General features: G+C 39.3%; 1 protein-coding gene across 1 annotated transcript in view; it reads right to left on the reverse strand.

The window, feature by feature from the left end:
- Positions 1 to 347: 347 nt before the first annotated feature.
- GFRAL (GDNF family receptor alpha like) overlaps positions 348 to 18,556 on the reverse strand; it is a 66,956-nt gene continuing 48,747 nt past the window's right edge. Inside the window, exons 6-7 of the mRNA XM_027524968.1 lie at positions 1,138 to 1,233; positions 348 to 1,009 (exon numbers count right to left, since the gene is read on the reverse strand). Coding sequence (XP_027380769.1) covers positions 933 to 1,009; positions 1,138 to 1,233 — 173 coding nt within the window. The 3' untranslated portion in view covers positions 348 to 932. The remainder of the gene's footprint in view (positions 1,010 to 1,137; positions 1,234 to 18,556) is intronic.

An 18,556-nucleotide genomic window follows, 5' to 3' on the forward strand; every position in this document is an offset into this window, starting at 1 on the left:
ATATATCATATACATATGTACACACACTTAATATATATTTTTTCATTAAAATTTATGATAGTCAAATTATACAAAAATATACATATTTTTATATATGAAGAATTCCATGGACTGCATAGTCCATGGGGTCACAAAGAGTTGGACACGACTGAGTGACTTTCACTTTCACTTCATACACATTGGTATCATTAATAAGCAAGTGAACATCATTGATATTTAAATATAAAATACTTATTATGGCTTATTAATTATTTTACTATTATTTTAATTAAAAATAAGCAACTGAATACTACTTTATATCTCTTTGTAAGTGTTAAATAAGTGGAAAATGTTTAAACCCTAGACATTTAGACATTACAATTGATATATCTTTAACCTAAGGTCTCACATTCACAGTGAAGGCAGCCAAGAAAGAGAAGATTTGGAAAAAGTAAATTAACTCAGGCGACAGGAATAAGTTCTTTTAAAAAGATGCCTGATGAAGCCTCATTTCATACCTCACTTAATAACTGTGTACAAAAATAAGAATAAAACTCAGCTTATAAGAAATTAAAGACTATATCTTCAGGTAAATATAAAGTGTGTGAAATAGGCAACAGGTCCATTATGTGAGCAGATTAATCCTGCAAGGGATCTGAGTAAGGAATGCAGCAAAGTTCAATTTGGATTTTGTAGGAAAACAGGGGAAAAGATTGAGAGCCATTTCACTGGAAGAACGATGCATATGTGTTTATAAAATGCAGCGTGAATCGTCAGTGTGATTACACTTCCCTTACATATGCAGACAGGGTAACGTTCTCATTGACCCCTCCCAGGATTCCCGTGTCTTAAGGGAGAAGCGCTGCTCCCCGGCCCTGCTGAGCTCTGCCATTCCGATGTGTGGTCCCACGGGGCTGGTGCCCTTACAGCCTCCCTCTCTGAGCTGCATCCACTTACCTCAGTTTGACCATCAGCAGGAGAAGGATCCCGCAGGTGGCCGTCACGCACACGACACCATAGATGACTTCGCCTAGAAGTAAAAGATGTTTTTAAAGTACTGGATTTTTAGAGAGAACGAACACTAAAGATATTTTAGAGGGTGGATTTTTATTATATGTGCTGCTGAAGCAAGCACCAGAGGATGGATTTTTAACTGACCATTGAAGGAGGGATGAAATCCACTGAGAGTTATCTCCTTTGCATGTTTTCCTTTTTGCAATGCAATGCCTTTCACCTTAGACAGGGTCGGATAATCTGAAAGAAAACAATGAAAATGAGGTGAAAGTATATCAAAGTCATGCATTATTTTTATCCCGTGGGTTGTAATTTGCTTTATAAGACAACAATTTATTTCAATAACATTATTTTAATATAATATTGGTATGATAGATTTGGGTAAAAGGGAGAACACTTTTATTCAATTTTAACAGCCTTTTTCACCTTTAATCAAATAACTGCATAATTGAAGTTGCTTTAAAAATATTACTAGAATAATGGTTACATTTTATAATACAATTCATTTTACCTTATACATAGACTAGGGAAAAAAATACAATAATTTAAGGCTGAACATTGGGATACTGAAAAACATTCCTTCATTACAAGAGTGATTGTTCGAGTGCACATTTCCCCAAGACCCACTGTATTTATGAATTTTTAGAGTACCCTCAGGGGAGTCCCTGAACCAGTCACTCTGCTCAACTCTCTACCTAGACACTTCAATATCTGGTTTTGCTCATTCCCCTATTCTGTCTCCCTTTTTGAACGACTTCATTTTATATTGGCTTTACATATGTTTGCCTTACTTAAAGGCTTTCCTGGTGGCTCAGATGGTAAAGAATCTGCCTGCAATGTGGGAGACTTGGGTTCGATCCCTGGGTTGGGAAGATCCTTTGGAGAAGGGCATAGCAACCCACTCCAGTGTTCTTGCCTGGAGAATCCCATGCAGAGGAACCTGGCAGACTACAGTCCATGGGGTCACAAAGAGTCAGGGATCCTCTTGACCCGTCCGTAGCCCTCTTCTTCTTGTCCATTTTGTCCTAAATGTATTCCACCCTCACTTCACAACTCATAAGACAAGAAGGTGCAAGCTTTGGACATTTGGACTTAACTGAGCTCTGGTTTAGGGGATTTTGTTGATAACTTTGAAGTGAAATCACCCCTAGTTTTGATTCAAGTTGACACAAACATATATGTCAAACATACCAATAATTAATTTCTTTAATGATAATGGTTCAGGTGGATTTTAAGGCTTAAAAAGAAAGAAAGAAAGAAAAGAAAAACAACGGAAATGGAGGTAGAGCCTCCATTTGAGAGAGAGTTTGCTATCTTCTGTTACAGATGTTTCACACATTTTGAAACCTAGAAGTCTGAGTGGATAGATTTTTTTTGCAGAAGTGAGTATATCAAGTAAACAGGGTATTGTATCCAATGACAACAGGCTCTGAGTGGGAGAGGAGAGAAGGCATGTTAACCAACAGTCCCATCTAGTCTTCACTCTGACCAGAACTGATGCTGTCAGGAGCCAGCTCCTTGGAGCCAAGGCGTGAGGTCCACCCTGAATACTTGGTAGAAATCACAGGAACCAGACTGTTTGAGAGCAGTAATAAAACGATCAGGGTGGGTGCAGGAGAAGCAGCCTAATATAAGAGCTATAAACGTACCTGAGAATTTTGTCACTGAACACTAATTCTCAAGGAGTTAAGACACGAGCACACAGTTCAGACATTAACTGTTAAGACATTTTTAGCTCGAGATTGTTTTAATCCCCAACTCACCTATCAGATTATCACATATTTATGGAAGTCTGACCTTCTTAGGAAGTGAAAAATCAACCTCTTCTGAATGTAAAAGCAATAGAAGTATAGCTTTTGATTTTTTTTTTCACTTTTGTGGTTATAAAATAATTCTGTTATTCACTAGAAACTCAGAACGGAAAAATTGAGCTATTTCAAATTTTTTTTAATAACAGTGGTGTTTTGGGGGGAAGAATTAATTTCAATCAAGTTAAACATACAGATGTTTAGTGAACTAAGTGATCACAATTAAATTTTATATTTAAGTAAATTGGAATATTAAGCATACATTATTTTGCTTCTCTTTTAAATTCTATGGTGTTTTGTGACATTTTAGGTGATTCATTAAATGTAAATGTATGTAATGTGCATTGGCTGATTATTCCAATGATGCTATGGCTTTCCTTTATGAAATTCTACCCCTCAGTACATTTTGCCTAGTTAGGTATTACAATTCATCTTTATAGTAGAAAAAAGGTAGGATTTTGATTAATCAGGCTATCTTTTAGATATGTAACAGCCTAAGGTAATTGTTAAACATTCACCTAGTAAGGCTTAGAAAGAATTGTCTCATTCACTAAATTTCACTCACATGGAACTCATTAACAAAGTTATAATAGATCAATGACAGAAATGCTAGCTAATGATCCCAGTGAAAATTTTAATGTGACTAGCAGTCACTCCACAATCTTAAATATTGTACCCTGGGAGAATTCCAAATATCAGTTAGAAGAGATTAATGTTACAGAGGGTTTCTTGGCTACTGAAGCCCATTGGAGATTGTCCCCCACCTTTTATAAACAGTGAGGCTTACTGTGTTTTATAACCATGAAATTAAAGTCGGCAGAGTTAATAACCGACCTCAGTCCCACACCATCTGCTATATTTATAGATAAACATTGTCTGTGACTTGTTTATCTTAACTCCTCCCCTAGAGGAATTATATTATATTATGAACTATATTGTAAAATCCCTGTACATTTGACGGGAAATCAAGATTAATTTCAGCCTTACAGTAAGAACAAATTTAAATAGTATTCTCCCCAAATGAGCTACAGAGATGGGATCATTTCTGTCTTTTTTTTTTCTTCCAAAAATCTTACATAGCAGTGGCTGAGAGCTGATGCAGACCAAACCTCTACTTTGTATAATTTATATGAAGTAGTAAATGCATTGTAAAAAATGTGGTGGATCAAACACAAAGTCATGATTTAAAAATAAATGTCAGAGTTCTTGAGACAAATTAACTTGAGTACAAACTACAGATTTGTCAACCTTCAATTAAAGCATAACCCAGAAGACTCTGATTGGGAGAAAAATTTGATGGAAGGAACATTTTCATAGAATAATTTTTAAAATATATTAATGTATCTGTCTTTCTTTAATAGAAGTACAGTTGATTTACAATGTTGTGGTGGTTTCAGGTGTACAGCAACATGATTCAGTTTTATATGTATATTTATATATTTCATGTTGATGTATGACAGAAGCTAACAGTATTGTGCTTATCCTTAATTAAAAGTTAATAAATTATATACACACACACACACACACACACACACACATATATGTATATATACATTATTTTTTGGAGAAGGAAATGGCAACCCACTCCAGTACTCTTGCCTGGAGAATCCCACGGACAAAGGAGACTTAGCACTATCTACATTATTTTTAGACTCTTTTCCATTATAGGTTATTAAAAGATATTGAATATAGTTCCCTATGCTATACAGTAGGTCCTTGTTAGTTATCTCTTTTATATATAGTAGTGTATACATGTTAACCCCAAACTCTGGATTCATTCCTATTAATGAATCCCATGGCATAGTTAAAATTCTTTTGTCTTCTTTCTAAGTTTAAATAAACAGCACCAATACCATGACAACATCTTATTGAGAAGGAAAATTAAAGGATACTCTTGTGTATCCTTGGCCTGGTGTTATTTCTAATTTGGTCAATACTGTCTCACCTGAAGGTATATTAAATCCCAAATTAGAAATGAGTTTTTAATTGCTTCACTTAATGATCAGATGGAGAAGGCAATGGCAAGCCACAGTACTCTTGCCTAGAAAATCCCATGGATGGAGGAGCCTGGTAGGCTGCATTCCATGGAGTCGCTACAAGTCGGTCGCGACTGAATGACTTCACTTTCACTTTTCACTTTCATGCAATGGAGAAGGAAATGGCAACCCACTCCAGTGTTCTTGCCTGGAGAATCCCAGGGATGGGGGAGCCTGGTGGGCTGCTGTCTATGGGGTCGCACAGAGTCAGACACGACTGAAGCAACTGAGCAGCAGCAGCAGCAGCAATGATCAGAATTGAGATTCCATACATCATGGACTCTTTGAATCATCGGTGTATGAAATCCTCCTTCTAAAGTGGATTGAAGGGGCATTGCTGCTGGGAGAATGGAAAATATATCAGCAGTTACAAATCTGAAAAGCCTATACATTATTAATATGATAAATCAAGATTAAACACCTACCATAGATATAATACCATTGCTATTAAAATGTATGCCTTGAAACTAAACCAACTAAGTAATATGCTTCCCTTAAGCAGTTATAACAGGAATCAACAAGGCATATTATTTTATTTAATTCATAAACTTCAAAGAAAAGTATGTCTTAGGTTTATCTTCTCCTACTGTGGCTAAACTCATGGTAGTTGCCAGGGGCTGGGGTGACACAGAAACTTGGGTTATGTAGTCAATGGGTATAACATTTCAGTTATGCAAAATGAATGAGTCTAGGAATCTATTGTATACCATAGGGCCTATTGTTAACAATGCTTACATTTTTCCAGAAAGAGTAGATCCTAGGTTACCCGTCGCGGATCAGTCCCCTTCTTGGATCACAAAAGGGCTTGCAAAACTCAATGAAGCTATGAGTCAAGCTGTGCAGGGCCACCCAAGACTGATGGGTCATAGTAGAGTGTTCTGACAAAACGTGATCCTCTGGAAGAGGGAACAAATCACCCCAGGATACTTGCCATGAGAACCTCATGAACTGTATAAAAGACCAAAAAGACATGACGCCAAAAGATGAGTCCCCCAGGTCTGAAGGTGTCCAGCATGCTACTGGGGAAGAGAGGAGCAGAATTACCAATAGTCCCAGAATGAATGAAGCGGCTGGCTCAAAGTGAATATGACACTCAGTTGTGGACGTGTCTGGTGAGGAAAATAAAATCCAGTGCTGCAAAGAACAGTATTACATAGGAACCTGAAATATTAGGTCCACGAATCAAGCAAAATTGGATGTGGTCAAATAGGAGATGGTAAGAATAAACATTGCCATCCTAGGAATCAGTGAACTAAGATGGACAGGAATGGGTGAATTTAATTCAGATGACCATTATATCTTCTACTGTGGGCAAGAATCCCACAGAATAAACTGAGTAGCTCCCATAATCAACAAGAGTCCTAAATACAGTACTTGGGTGCAACCTCAAAAATGAGAGAATGATCTCGGTTTGTTTCCAAGGCAAGCCATTCAACATCACAGAAATCCAAGTCATGCCCCTCCCGTGGACACCAAAGAAACTGAAGTTGATCGGTTCTATGAAGACCTAGAAGACCTCCTAGAATAACACCTAAAGAAAGATGTCCTATTCATCATTGGGGATTGGAATGCAAAAGTAGGAAGTCAAGATATATCTGGAACAACAGACAAGTTTGGCCTTGGGGAACAAAATGAAGTAGGGCAAAAGTTAGCTGAAATCTGCTAATATAATGCACTAGTCATAGAAAATACCCTTTTGCAACAACACAAGAGACTTTATACACGGGCATCACTAGATGGTCAATACCAAAATCAAATCGATCACATTCTTTGTAGGCAAAGATGGAGAAGCTGTACAGTCAGCAAAAACAAGACCCAGAGGTGACAGTGGCTCAGATCATCAGCTTCTCATGGCAAAATTCAGGCTTAAATTAAAGAAAAACAGGAAATACAATGGGCCAGCAAGGTAAGACTTGCATCCTGTATGAATTCACAGTAGAGGCAACGAATAGATTCAAGGGACTACATCTGGTTAACAGTGTGCTTGAAGAACTATGGACAGAGATCTGTACAGGAGGCGGTGAACAAAACCATCCCAAAGAAAAAGGAAAGCAAAGACAGTGTGGTTACCTGAGGCGGCTTTACAAATAGCGGAAGAAGGAAGATAAGTGAAAAGCAAGGGAGAGAGAGAAAGTTACATCCAATTAAACCCAGAGTTCCAAAAAATAACTAGAAGAGACAGGAAGGCCTTCTTCCATGAACAGTCCTTAATGATAGAAGAAAACAATAAAAGGGGAAAGACTAGAGAGCTCTTCAGGAAAACTAGAAACATCATGGGAGCATTCTGCCCAAAGAAGTGTACAGTAAAGGATAAAAATGGTGGAGACCTAGTAGACGCTGAAGAGATCAAGAACAGATGGAAAGAATACATGGAAGAACTGTATAAAAAAGATCTCAATGAACTGTATTACTGTGATGGAGTGGTTAGTCATCCAGGGCCAGACATTCTGGAGGGTGAAGTCAAATGGGCCTGAGGAAGCACTGCTGTTAATAAGGCTAGGGGATGTGATGAAAGTCCAGTGGAACTATTCAAATCCCTGAAGGACGATGCCATCTAGGTACATTCATTATGTCAGCAAATCTGGAAGACCCAGCAGTGGCCACAGGACCAGAAAAGGTCAATCCTCATCCCATTTCCCAAGAAGGGTAGTACCAAAGAATGTGCTAACCATCAGACAATTGCAGTCATCTCGCATGCTAGTAAGGTCATGCTTAAAATCTTGCATTTGAGGCTTCAGCATTATGCAAACCAAGAACTTGCAGATGTCCAAGCTGGTTTAGAAAAGAAAGAGAAATTAGAGATCAAATTGCCAACATTCACTGGATTATAGAGAAAGCAAGGGAATTTCAGTTAAACATCTATCTGTTTCAAAGACTACGCTAAAGCCTTTGACTGTGTAGATCATGACAAATTGTGGAAAGCTCTTAGATGGGAATACCAGACCATCTTACCCATCTCCTGAGAAACCTGGATGTGGGTCAAGAAGCAACAGTTAGAAGCCTGTATGGAACAACTGATTGGTTCAAGATTGAGAAAGAAGTACGACAGGGCTGTCTGCTGTCAGCCTGTTTGTGTAACCAATACACTGAGCTGAGCAAATCATGAGAAACGCTGGGCTGAATGAGTTACGAGCTGAAATCAAGATAGGTTGGAGAAACATCAGCAACCATAGATACCACTTTAATGCAGAAAGTGAAGAGGAACTAATGAGCTTCTTGATGAGGGTGAAGGAGGAGAGTGAAAAAGCCAGCTTAAGACTAGGTTTATAAAAAACCAAGATCATGGCATCTGGCCCCAATACTGAATGGAAAATAGAAGGGAGAAGTTGGAAGTACTGACAGATTTCCTCTCCTTGAGCTTTAGAATCACTGCAGACAGTAACTGCAGCCATGAAATCAGAAGACGATTGCTTCTTGGCAAGAAAGCAATGACAAACCTAGATAGCATGTTGAAAAACAGAGACATTACTCTGCCAACAAAAGTCCACATTGTCAAGACTATGGTCTTCCCAGTGGTCATGTATGGTTGTGAGATCTAGACCATAAAGAAGGTAGAAAGCCAAAGAATTGATGCCTTTGAACTGTGGTGCTGGAGAAAACTGAAAGTCCCTTGGACTGCAGGGAGATCAAACCAGTCCATCTTAAAGGAGATAAACCCTAAATATTCACTGGAAGGACTGATGCTGAAGCTCCAGTATTTTGGTCATCTGATGCGAACAGCCAACTCACTGGAAAACTCTCTGAGGCTGGGAAAAGAAGGAGAAGAGGGCATCAGAGGATGAGATGGCTGGACGGCCTCTGATGGAATGGACATGAACTTGGACAAACTCCGGAAGATGGTGAGGGACAAGGAGGCCAGGCATACTGCAGTCCATGGGGTCACAAACAGTCCGACACAACTGGGCGACTCAACAACAACATCTTAGGTTTAATGTTCAAAATGGTGCCAAAGGAAAGTTCGTGAACCTGATGCACAGTGATGGCAAACAAACCAAAACATCAGAATTTGGAACACAGAAAGTTTTGCTGCAGAGCCCAGAAAGGAGAACAGGTGGCTTACGCTCAAAATACCCCACAATCCCTGTAGGGAAGTGTTTTTAAAGGCCAGGTGAAGGGAGGGGTCACAGGGTATGCGATCAGCTTATGCATAGTTCTCTGATTGGTTGATACTGAGCTAGCTGGGCAGTTAATGTCATCAATCCTTAGGCACAAGAAGGTCCAGACTACATGCTCATGGTCATCAAGTAGTTAATTTCCTTCATTTGGTGGTGGTTTTAGCATCTGGAGAAGGAAATGGCAACCCACTCCAGTATTCTTGCTTGGAAAATCCCATGGACTGAGGAGCCTGATAGGCTATAGTCCATGGGGTTGCAAAGAGTCTGACATGACTAAGCGACTTTACTCTCTCTTACTCTTAGCATCTGAAAAACTCATAAAATATGCATCAGATGTTAGGAGCTAAAGAAGGGGGTCTGCCCCGGGAAAGGCCCACAAGGTCCTGCTTGTTTACATTATCACACAAAATAAAAGGAATTCCCTGATGATCCACTGGTGAAGTCTCCATGCTTCCAATGCAGGGGGCACAGGTTCAGTTCCTGATGGGGGAACTAAGACCCCTTATGCCATGCAGCTTGGGCCAAACAAATAATAATAATGGAGAACAGCAGGACACCTTAGAGGTGATGGATATGCTTGTGATACAGATTATGGTGATGGTTTTACAGTATCTGCAATATCTTCAAACTCATCAAACTGTTTGTATTAAACATGTATAGCTTTCTGTATGTCAAAACCAGGGCACATATAAATGAATTAATAAATCTTTAAGAGCTGGAATAGGAAATGGCAACCCACTCCAGTATTCTTGCCTGGAAAATTCCATGGACAGAGGAGCCTGGTAGGCTACAGTCCATGGGGTCACGAAGAGTTGCACACAACTGAGTGACTGAGCACACGTACCTTCAAGAGCATTTGCCTTGATCCTTGTCATGAGCCAGAAGTTCAGTGTGAGACAAGGACTACATTGACAAGCCTGGTAACTGCTCTTTTATCCATGATTGAATGACAGTAGTGTTCACACATCTAGTGGATTTGCTGTGATTAGGGTGAGTTTCAACTGCATTACTAAGATATCTCAAATATTCACATTTCTTTACTAGTTTCTGCAAATAATGAAATAGTCACAAGAAATGGCTTTTGGAATGCCAATTATACTATTTCTGATAACTGACACTAGATTTGATCAACATCGTGTTAGAAAGCTATGATTTTAAAAGTTGAAACTAAAACAGAAGTCTGTCATCTGCAGTATGGCGCTCATACAACATGACTCTAAGGATAGAGATTGAAAATAGGAACAGAATCTATCTGTAGGGGCTTCCCAGGAGGCACTAGTAGTAGAGAACCTGCCTGCCAATGCAGGAGACATAAGAGACATAGGTTCAGATTCAGGCCCTGGGTCAGGAAGATCCCCCGGAGGAGGGCATTCTCCAGTACTCTTGCCTGGAGAATCCAAGACAGAGGAGCCTGGTGAGCTACAGTCCATAGGGTCACAAAGAATCAGACACAACTGAAGTGGCATGCATATATGAATGTATCTGTAAATACACAGATTTGCATGTAGGCCAGAATTACAAAATTTGGTGGGACTTCTTAGACTATTTTAGTCAAAATTTCTGCAGTGATGCATTCTGCCTCATTCTTGACTGTCATCGCCATCTCAGGAATGAGCCATTTAATACTTTCTACTCTTCCAAATACGATGGATGGTCAGTTCAAATTAGAATGGAAAGTAGCTTTCAGACTGCTCCTTTATCAACTCAAGGTGAGGAATCTACTTTCCTTCCTTGGCATTGCTGCCTAGTTTCTGACTCCTGCGTGCATATCTGTGTTTGTGGGAGAAAAAGAGGGAGCGAGAAATCACACTGTAAGCAGGCCACATAGTCATGCTTTTCAAACATTAATATGAATCTCTGTATATCTTAAAATGCCAGTTTGGATTCAGTAGATCTGGGATAATGCAGAGATTCTGAATCTCTTAAAACTTCTCAGGTGCTGCTGCTGCTGCTTCTGGCAAATATAATATAATATATATCTACATATATATATATATTCATATATCTGTACATAGAATGGGAGAGAATGTGCACGTACATACTAAGGCAACATACAAAATGCTTCACTTCCATGTATACGGCTTAATATCAATACTTTACAAGGCACTTTGACAGACACTGTTTAAATTTTAGAATGACTAGCTACACAGGAAATATTAGCTTGTCTTAAAGGAACTCAGACTCAGAATATTTGCCCAAGGTCACAGAGTCGATGAATGGTGAAAATGTGATTTGTGGCAAAAATTTTTTTATCAATTATATATTTTAAAAATCTATGGAGACTACAAAAACATGTAAAACATTTTCAGCTTTTTCCAATGTAGCGGCCAACTGGATTAGAAAATAGATTAAAAAAAAAAGGAAATAGATTTGAAAAATAATAAAGACCAGTTGAATTTGATAGTGCTATACAGTAAGAAACATTTAGTAATATGTGATCACAAATGTCTATGGTTATATCTGTAAGTTTGAGTCTTAAAGTGGAAAAAAGTATATGTAAATATATTTCTGTTGCCAAAATTCACAATAGAAGACATAAAATCTAATAAAATGTCTCATATGTAGCTGTAGGATTTTTCAGTGTCTTGCACATACCTTTGAGATATGTTCATCATTTTCAAGGTCATCAAATAAATCACCACTCTAACTTTGACATTTAACAGAAATAGGAAAAAAAAAAAAGAATGCCATAATTTTCAAGGTGGTTGCCTTAGATTTTGATATCAATAGAATATTTCTGTTTTTACAGATGTAGAGTTAGGACCATATGTAAAACTTTCCAGAATATTCACTAGGCAAAGGGCATACAAAGAATAATACACAAAAGCTCAGTGTAACTATTTAAAATCAGACTTGGCTATTTTTTTGCTTGCTTTAGCATACATCTACATCAATACAACTGAGTCTCAGATAAAAAATATAAAGCAACCCATGGTTTAAATCTGTCAATATCTGGCATGAGTTTAATAGAATAAAATGTGTTTCCAAAGTTGAACGTTTTCAAGTAACTTTTATCTTGAATTATATAAATACTAGGAGATCTTGTAATAAGACAAATGTAAGCTAAGAATAGAAATAACTTACACTATACCTTATCAATTTTATAAGTTTATGTTTTCATATATGGAGGATTTTATGTACAAAATTTTTTAATGAAAAAGTATATGTAACACATGTATACCAGATTCATGTTGATGTATGGCAAAACCAATACAATATTGTAAAGTAAAAAAATAAAAATAAAAAACTTCATGAATTTTCACTGAAAAAAAAAGTATATGTGATAATGCCATTAATTGTCCAGATAGCTTTCTAATGTCCACATTTGGAATTAACAGATTCACTAGTATCTAGCCTTTTGGAACTGTATAAGAGTTTGTCTGGCTGGGGTACACAATGTTTTCATGAGCTGATGGAAAACACCAAGGGAAAGGGAGGGAAATAAAATAAAGGATAGAGATACATTTTTGGAGAGTCTTCACAGTTATTTGGAATGATGAGATGATTCAGAAAGCTTTGTAAGTTATTGAGTTTTAAAATGGAAAAAAAAGTTTAATTGCAGTATTTCTTCACTGCACATACATTTGTAAGTCTTCAGGGAGAAGTTGACGACCAAAGTATGATAAATGCTGTTAATTTTCCTTAGACGGCACCCTTCTTAAGAATAGACACCATATCCATCTAGTTTACAATATAACATGAATGTCACAATGCCATGTCCATGCAGTTATCTAATGGCAGAAAGTGTATATTAGCAACTTTCACATCTAAAATAGCACATCTGTCACTGCCTAATGACATACATGGTATGGTAGCTCAGTGGTAAAGAATCTGCCTCTGAAAAAGGAAAGGAGGCCGCCTGCAATACAGGAGACAGATATTCGATCCCTGGGTTGGGAAGATCCCCTGGAGAAGGAAGTGGCAACCCACTTCAGATTTCTTGCCTGGAAATCCCATGGACAGAGGACCCTGGTGGACTACAGTTCAAGGGGCCATAAGAGTCGGACACGACTTAGTGACCAAACCACCACACCATAAAATTATATTATATTTAGTTCTTTCTCATCTTTAACTGACGTTAGCCAAGGATCTTCACATTAATCACATATTTTCACATATTGTCACCACTTCTTAAAATGCAAATTCATTGTCCCAACTGCAATGCATATGGGTACTTGGCCAACAAAAATCTATTAAGAAGCTATTTCACTTGATGATTAATTTTGTCTGGTTTCTTCACTGATGGGCAAAGATTAAACATCTTGGTCATTAGTAAAGGAGATAACTAACAGCAAGAATTTTGAGAATTTATCTGAGTTCCACTTTTCCTATTTGTAAAATGAGACTAGCAACATCTATGTTTGTGAGGTTTTTTGATAGTGAAAACTAATATTAAAGTAAGAGAGCTCTTGGGGACTTCTATGAGAACAAAGTACACTCGTGGGAAGGGAAGGGCAATAAGGATAAGAAAAGGGATTCCTTTGATAGTTATTTTTCTTTTTTCATTTATTTATTTGGCTGTGCTGGGTCTTAGTTGCATGCGGCATGTGGGATCTAGTTCCTTGATCAGGGATTGAATCTGGGCTCCCTGCATTGGAAATAAGGAGTCTTAGCCACTAGACCTGGTGGGCTGCAGTCCATGGGGTCACTAAGAGTCGGACACGACTGAGCGACTTCACTTTCACTTTTCACTTTCATGCATTGGAGGAGGAAATGGCAACCCACTCCAGTGTTCTTGCCTGGAGAATCCCAGGGACCGGGGAGCCTGGTGGGCTGCCGTCTATGGGGTCGCACAGAGTCGTACACGACTGAAGCGACTTAGTAGCAGCAGCAGCAGCCACTAGACCAACCAGGGAAGTCCTGAGATGGTTACTTTTCTCCTCTTTTTTCCCCTTACTTTCATTTCTCCCTTGCTTCCTTTCCATGGAAAGATCTCCTGGGGCCAACTGACTGAAGTAGAACATCTTATCATTTTCGATTTCAGAAACCTGACTCCAGGTAGACACAGTAAAGTGAAAGTTTGTTAGGAGAGGCAAAGTTTTCTAAGCTGTACCATGAAACACTAGCTCTGAAGAATACTTTCATGTGCTAGAAAATAAAAAAGTCCATAAGTAAATGACTTCAGAAATTTCTAGATTACACAGAATAAATCATGGGCTTTTTTATGCAAATATTTTCAAAATTTGTTTTTAGCTATACCAGTGGGGCCCACTTTACCAATATTTATTTTCTCTGTAGGTTATATCTGGGAATCCATTAAAAATTTTTGTAAAGCACAGACCTACATTATTTATAGACAAGTATTTATGTATTTGTGTGGGCATAATATTTATGTATTTGTGTGGGCATAAGATGTTTATCAAGGATTCTTATTTGTATTTAGTCAACAGAAGTTCATAGAACACCATACAGATAGTGTTCTGTGTCCATCAACGTAGGTACTAATTTAGGTACTAATTTATAATCCTTTACTAAGTGCACGTATTTCCAAGCACCTGACACCAAAATTTCTCTTGTTCTCTACTCCGGGGAGTCAAGCAAAATTTTCAGCCTGTGGTTTGGGAGAAGGCTGACTGCCCAAATGCTACTCTCATTGCCTCTTGGAGTGGTTGGCATGATGCAACATTAATTCCAGGTTTACTGTCAATTTATCTGCTATTCTTCAATTCCTAAATTTGTCCACGTGGGATGTGGAGAATTTAGAATCTGCTCCCTACTTCAGAGAGCCATTCCAGCAGAACTAGGAGTTTATGGTCATTTATACCTAGTCGCCTATAAATGTCCACAGGACCATAGGATAGAACCAGCATATTGGACCCAAGTAAGTTGGAGAAGATTCTTGAGAGTCCCTTGGACTGCGAGGAGATCCAACCAGTCCATCCTAAAGGAGATCAGTCCTGGGTGTTCACTGGAAGGACTGATGCTGAAGCTGAAGCTTCAATACTTTGGCCACCTCATGCGAAGAGTTGACTCATTTGACAAGACCCTGATGCTGGGAGGGATTGGGGGCAGGAGGAGAAAGGGATGAGAGAGGATGAGATGGCTGGATGGCATCACCGACTCGATGGACATGAGTTTGAGTGAACTCTGGGAGTTGGTGATGGACAGGGAAGCCTGGCGTGCTGTGATTCATGGGGTCGCAAAGAGTCAGACATGACTGAGCGACTGAACTGAAATGAACTGAATGATCTCCCAGTTGAGTAATTATTTCCTACGCTAAGACTAGGATCGTGGTACTTAACATGGTGTATATTTGTAGGATTATACATGACCCTGTTCTTGATGTAATTTCGGATAAGGTGAAAATGTGATTCATGTGCAGTGGGAATTGACAAGGGACATCTGGGGGAAAGGGACACTTCTGATGAATGGTGGGAAATAAGGCTAATTTACATTCTGGGTGTCCTTGAAAATTGAATAAAGGCCTTTAGATGTGGAAGCAATGAAAGCAAGGGCCATGGGAAGCCCACAGAAATAACATGATCAGGACAGAGTTTGAGAATTTGTCTATCCTTGGTAGAGAGATATAAGGAGGAAGGGACAGTAGCAGTCTAGGCTTGAGAAGGTGAAAACTGAAAATCTGTGGGAGAAGCTAGAGCAGAGAAGAGACCCAGTGTAAGGGCATATTTCACAAAGTGATGTCTGTTGGAAATCAGAGTCATGCAGGGCAGAGTAGCAGAAGCATCAGAATCAGATCTGGAGTCTTTCTCACTCCGACAGTGTCATTTTGGGTAACTTACTGCTCCTCTCCTCTCTTGAAAATGGGATAATGCCAACCACAAAATTTATTTAAAAATTGAAAGTATGTAACGAGAGTTCAGAACTGTGTTTGGTACAAAATAAGTGCTCAATAAATTACACCATTTAAAAATATTATCTAATTTAGAGTATTACTTGATATGAAAAGTACCGAGTTAAATAAAAAATGACCTTTAGGTTCTTGAGAGGACGCAATGTACCAGAATAGATTTGAAGTGAATGATAAAAGAGTCGTAGAGGGCAGAACTGTAATGCTTACCTGTCTACTTTTCAACCTCAGGGTAAAGAACCTTGGCTTTGGAACCAGAACTCCGTCACAGTCTTAGTTGAGTCATCCACTGGCTGCAACAGCCTTGGACAAGTTACCTTAATCTCTGAGCCGCAGGCTGCTCACATGTAGAAAGGGATTTGAGATAGACTGTATGATTTTACTTGATTTTAAAATTGAAGTACAGTTGAGTCACAAAGTGTGTTAATTTCAGGTGTACAGCCAAGTGATTAAGATATGCATATATATGCTTTTTCAGATTCTTTTCTGTTATGATTTATCACTGAATATTGAATATAGCTCCTTATGCTATACAGTAGGTTCTTATTTTTTTATATACAGTAGCGTATATCTTGGAGAAGGCAATGGCACCCCACTCCAGTACTCTTGCCTGGAAAATCCCATGGATGGAGGAGCCTGGAAAGTTGCAGTCCATGGGTCGCTGAGGGTCGGACACAACTGGGCGACTTCACTTTCACTTTTCACTTTCATGTACTGGAGAAGGAAATGGCAACCCACTCCAGTGTTCTTGCCTGGAGAATCCCAGGGAGGGGGGAGCCTGGTGGGCTGCCGTCTATGGGGTCACACAGAGTCGGACACGACTGAAGCGACTTAGCAGCAGCAGCAGTGTATATCTGTTAATCCCAAACTCCTAACCTATCCCTCCCCTTAGATTTATTATTTTGCAGGAAGATTGACTCCTCTTTCACTCTAAAGGATTATATGCCCATCACCCATGCCATGTGACTTAGAGGACCACTTTATTTGGGAAGAATCTGTTTATTAGCCCACTGCCATTGGGCTTGACCTTGACTTGAATTAGTAAAATATATGAGCAGAGGCAACGTGTATGTTATATTCAAGCAGAGGCTTGAGTGAGTCCATTGCTTGGTTTTTGTCTCTGCCATGAGAATGTCATGTTCCAAAGAGTGGCCATGCCTTTAGCCTAAGTGTAGAAATGGGGGGCAGAGCCTCAGCTAACAGTCCAGAGCTGCCTACACGTGACAGAAGCTAGAAATCAGTCTTTGGGTTTATAAGTCACTGAATTTTGGTTAGTGTACCTAACTGCCTACCCCTGCAAAAGCTGACTCATTCGGGGGTAATAATATAGCACAAATGAAAATTGTTAACAAAAGGTAGGTTATTAATAATATTACCTCTTTATCTTCTCTCCTCTCTTATGTCTCTCAATTGAATGGTAGGTAGAGGGAGAATAAAAAAGTGAAAAAAAGTTTAAAGAAAGGTGAGAAAAGCGAAGACAGAGACCTGACTTGGACAAAGGTGGGGAGACCTTTGAAGAATGGCCTTCATCTTAGGGATAAGAATGCTTTTCTCTTTTGGCCCATGGGATAGTCATGCAGTCTCTCCTTCTCTCTCATGCATCAGTGCTAATGTCAAGTTCGTGAGTGTGAGCTCAATCACTCAGTCATGTTGGAGGCTCCTCCATCCATGGGATTTCCAGGGAAGGATACTGGAGGGGGTTGCCATTTCTTCCTTCAGGAGATCTTCCTGACCCAGGGATCAAACCTGTGTCTCCTGTTGACCTCCTGCTTTGCAGGTGGATTATTTATTGCTGAGCTACCAGGGAAGCCCAATGTCAAGTTCACCTTACTCTTAAAAATAAATATGAGATGTAACATCATTATCTCTACAGGGATTAAACTATACCACAATCAAATAGGGCCCCATTATTTTTATTCCTAATCTCCTTTGACTTGCATTACAAGATTTCCCAGCTGTTTTTTTTTTTTTTTACATTAAATAAACCAATATAGTCATAATGAGAATTGGAAATAAAGAGAGGCTAGGCTTCCCTGGTGGCTCAGATGTTAAAGCGTCTGCCTTCAATGTGGGAGACCTGGGTTCGATCCCTGGGTTGGGAAGATCCCCTGGAGAAGGAAATGGCGCCCCACTCCAGTATTCTTGCCTAGAGAATCCCATGGATGGAGGAGCCTGGGAGGCTACAGTCTATGAGGTCGCAAAGAGTCGGACATGACTGAGCGGCTTCACTTTCACTTTCACCAGAACGTATAGACAATAAAGTAGTGTGAGGAACAGTATAGACTGTGGAGAGAGGTCAACTCTTATTTAAAGCCACAGACTCAAATCCTTGCTCTAAAATATGTTAAGGGACTTCCTTGGTGTTCCAGCGGTTAGGAACTTGCCTGCTAATGCAGGGGACATGGGTCTGATCTCTGGTCTGGAAAGATTCCACATGCCTTGGGGCAACTAAGCCCCGGCACCACAACCACTGAAGCCTGTGTGCCTAGCGCCTGAGCTCCAGAACAGGAGGAGCCCCTGCGATGAGAAGCCCGCTCACCACAGCTAGAGGGCAGCCCTTGCTTGCAGCAACCAGAGAGAGCCCTCATGCAGCATCAAAGACCCAGGGTGGCCAAAACACATAAATAAAATTTTAAAAACATAAAATATGCTAAATATGTGACCAGGGGTACTTAACAAACACGCTTCTGTGCCCAGTTTCCTATTCTATTTGTTGAAAATGTTTACTGACTTATTGTGAGGATTAAATGAGACAAGCATAGTGTAGAGGGTCCACATAGGAGCCTCTTACCACAT

Source organism: Bos indicus x Bos taurus, chromosome 23 (assembly GCF_003369695.1).
Source record: "Bos indicus x Bos taurus breed Angus x Brahman F1 hybrid chromosome 23, Bos_hybrid_MaternalHap_v2.0, whole genome shotgun sequence".
NCBI classification, from domain to species: Eukaryota; Metazoa; Chordata; class Mammalia; order Artiodactyla; family Bovidae; genus Bos; species Bos indicus x Bos taurus.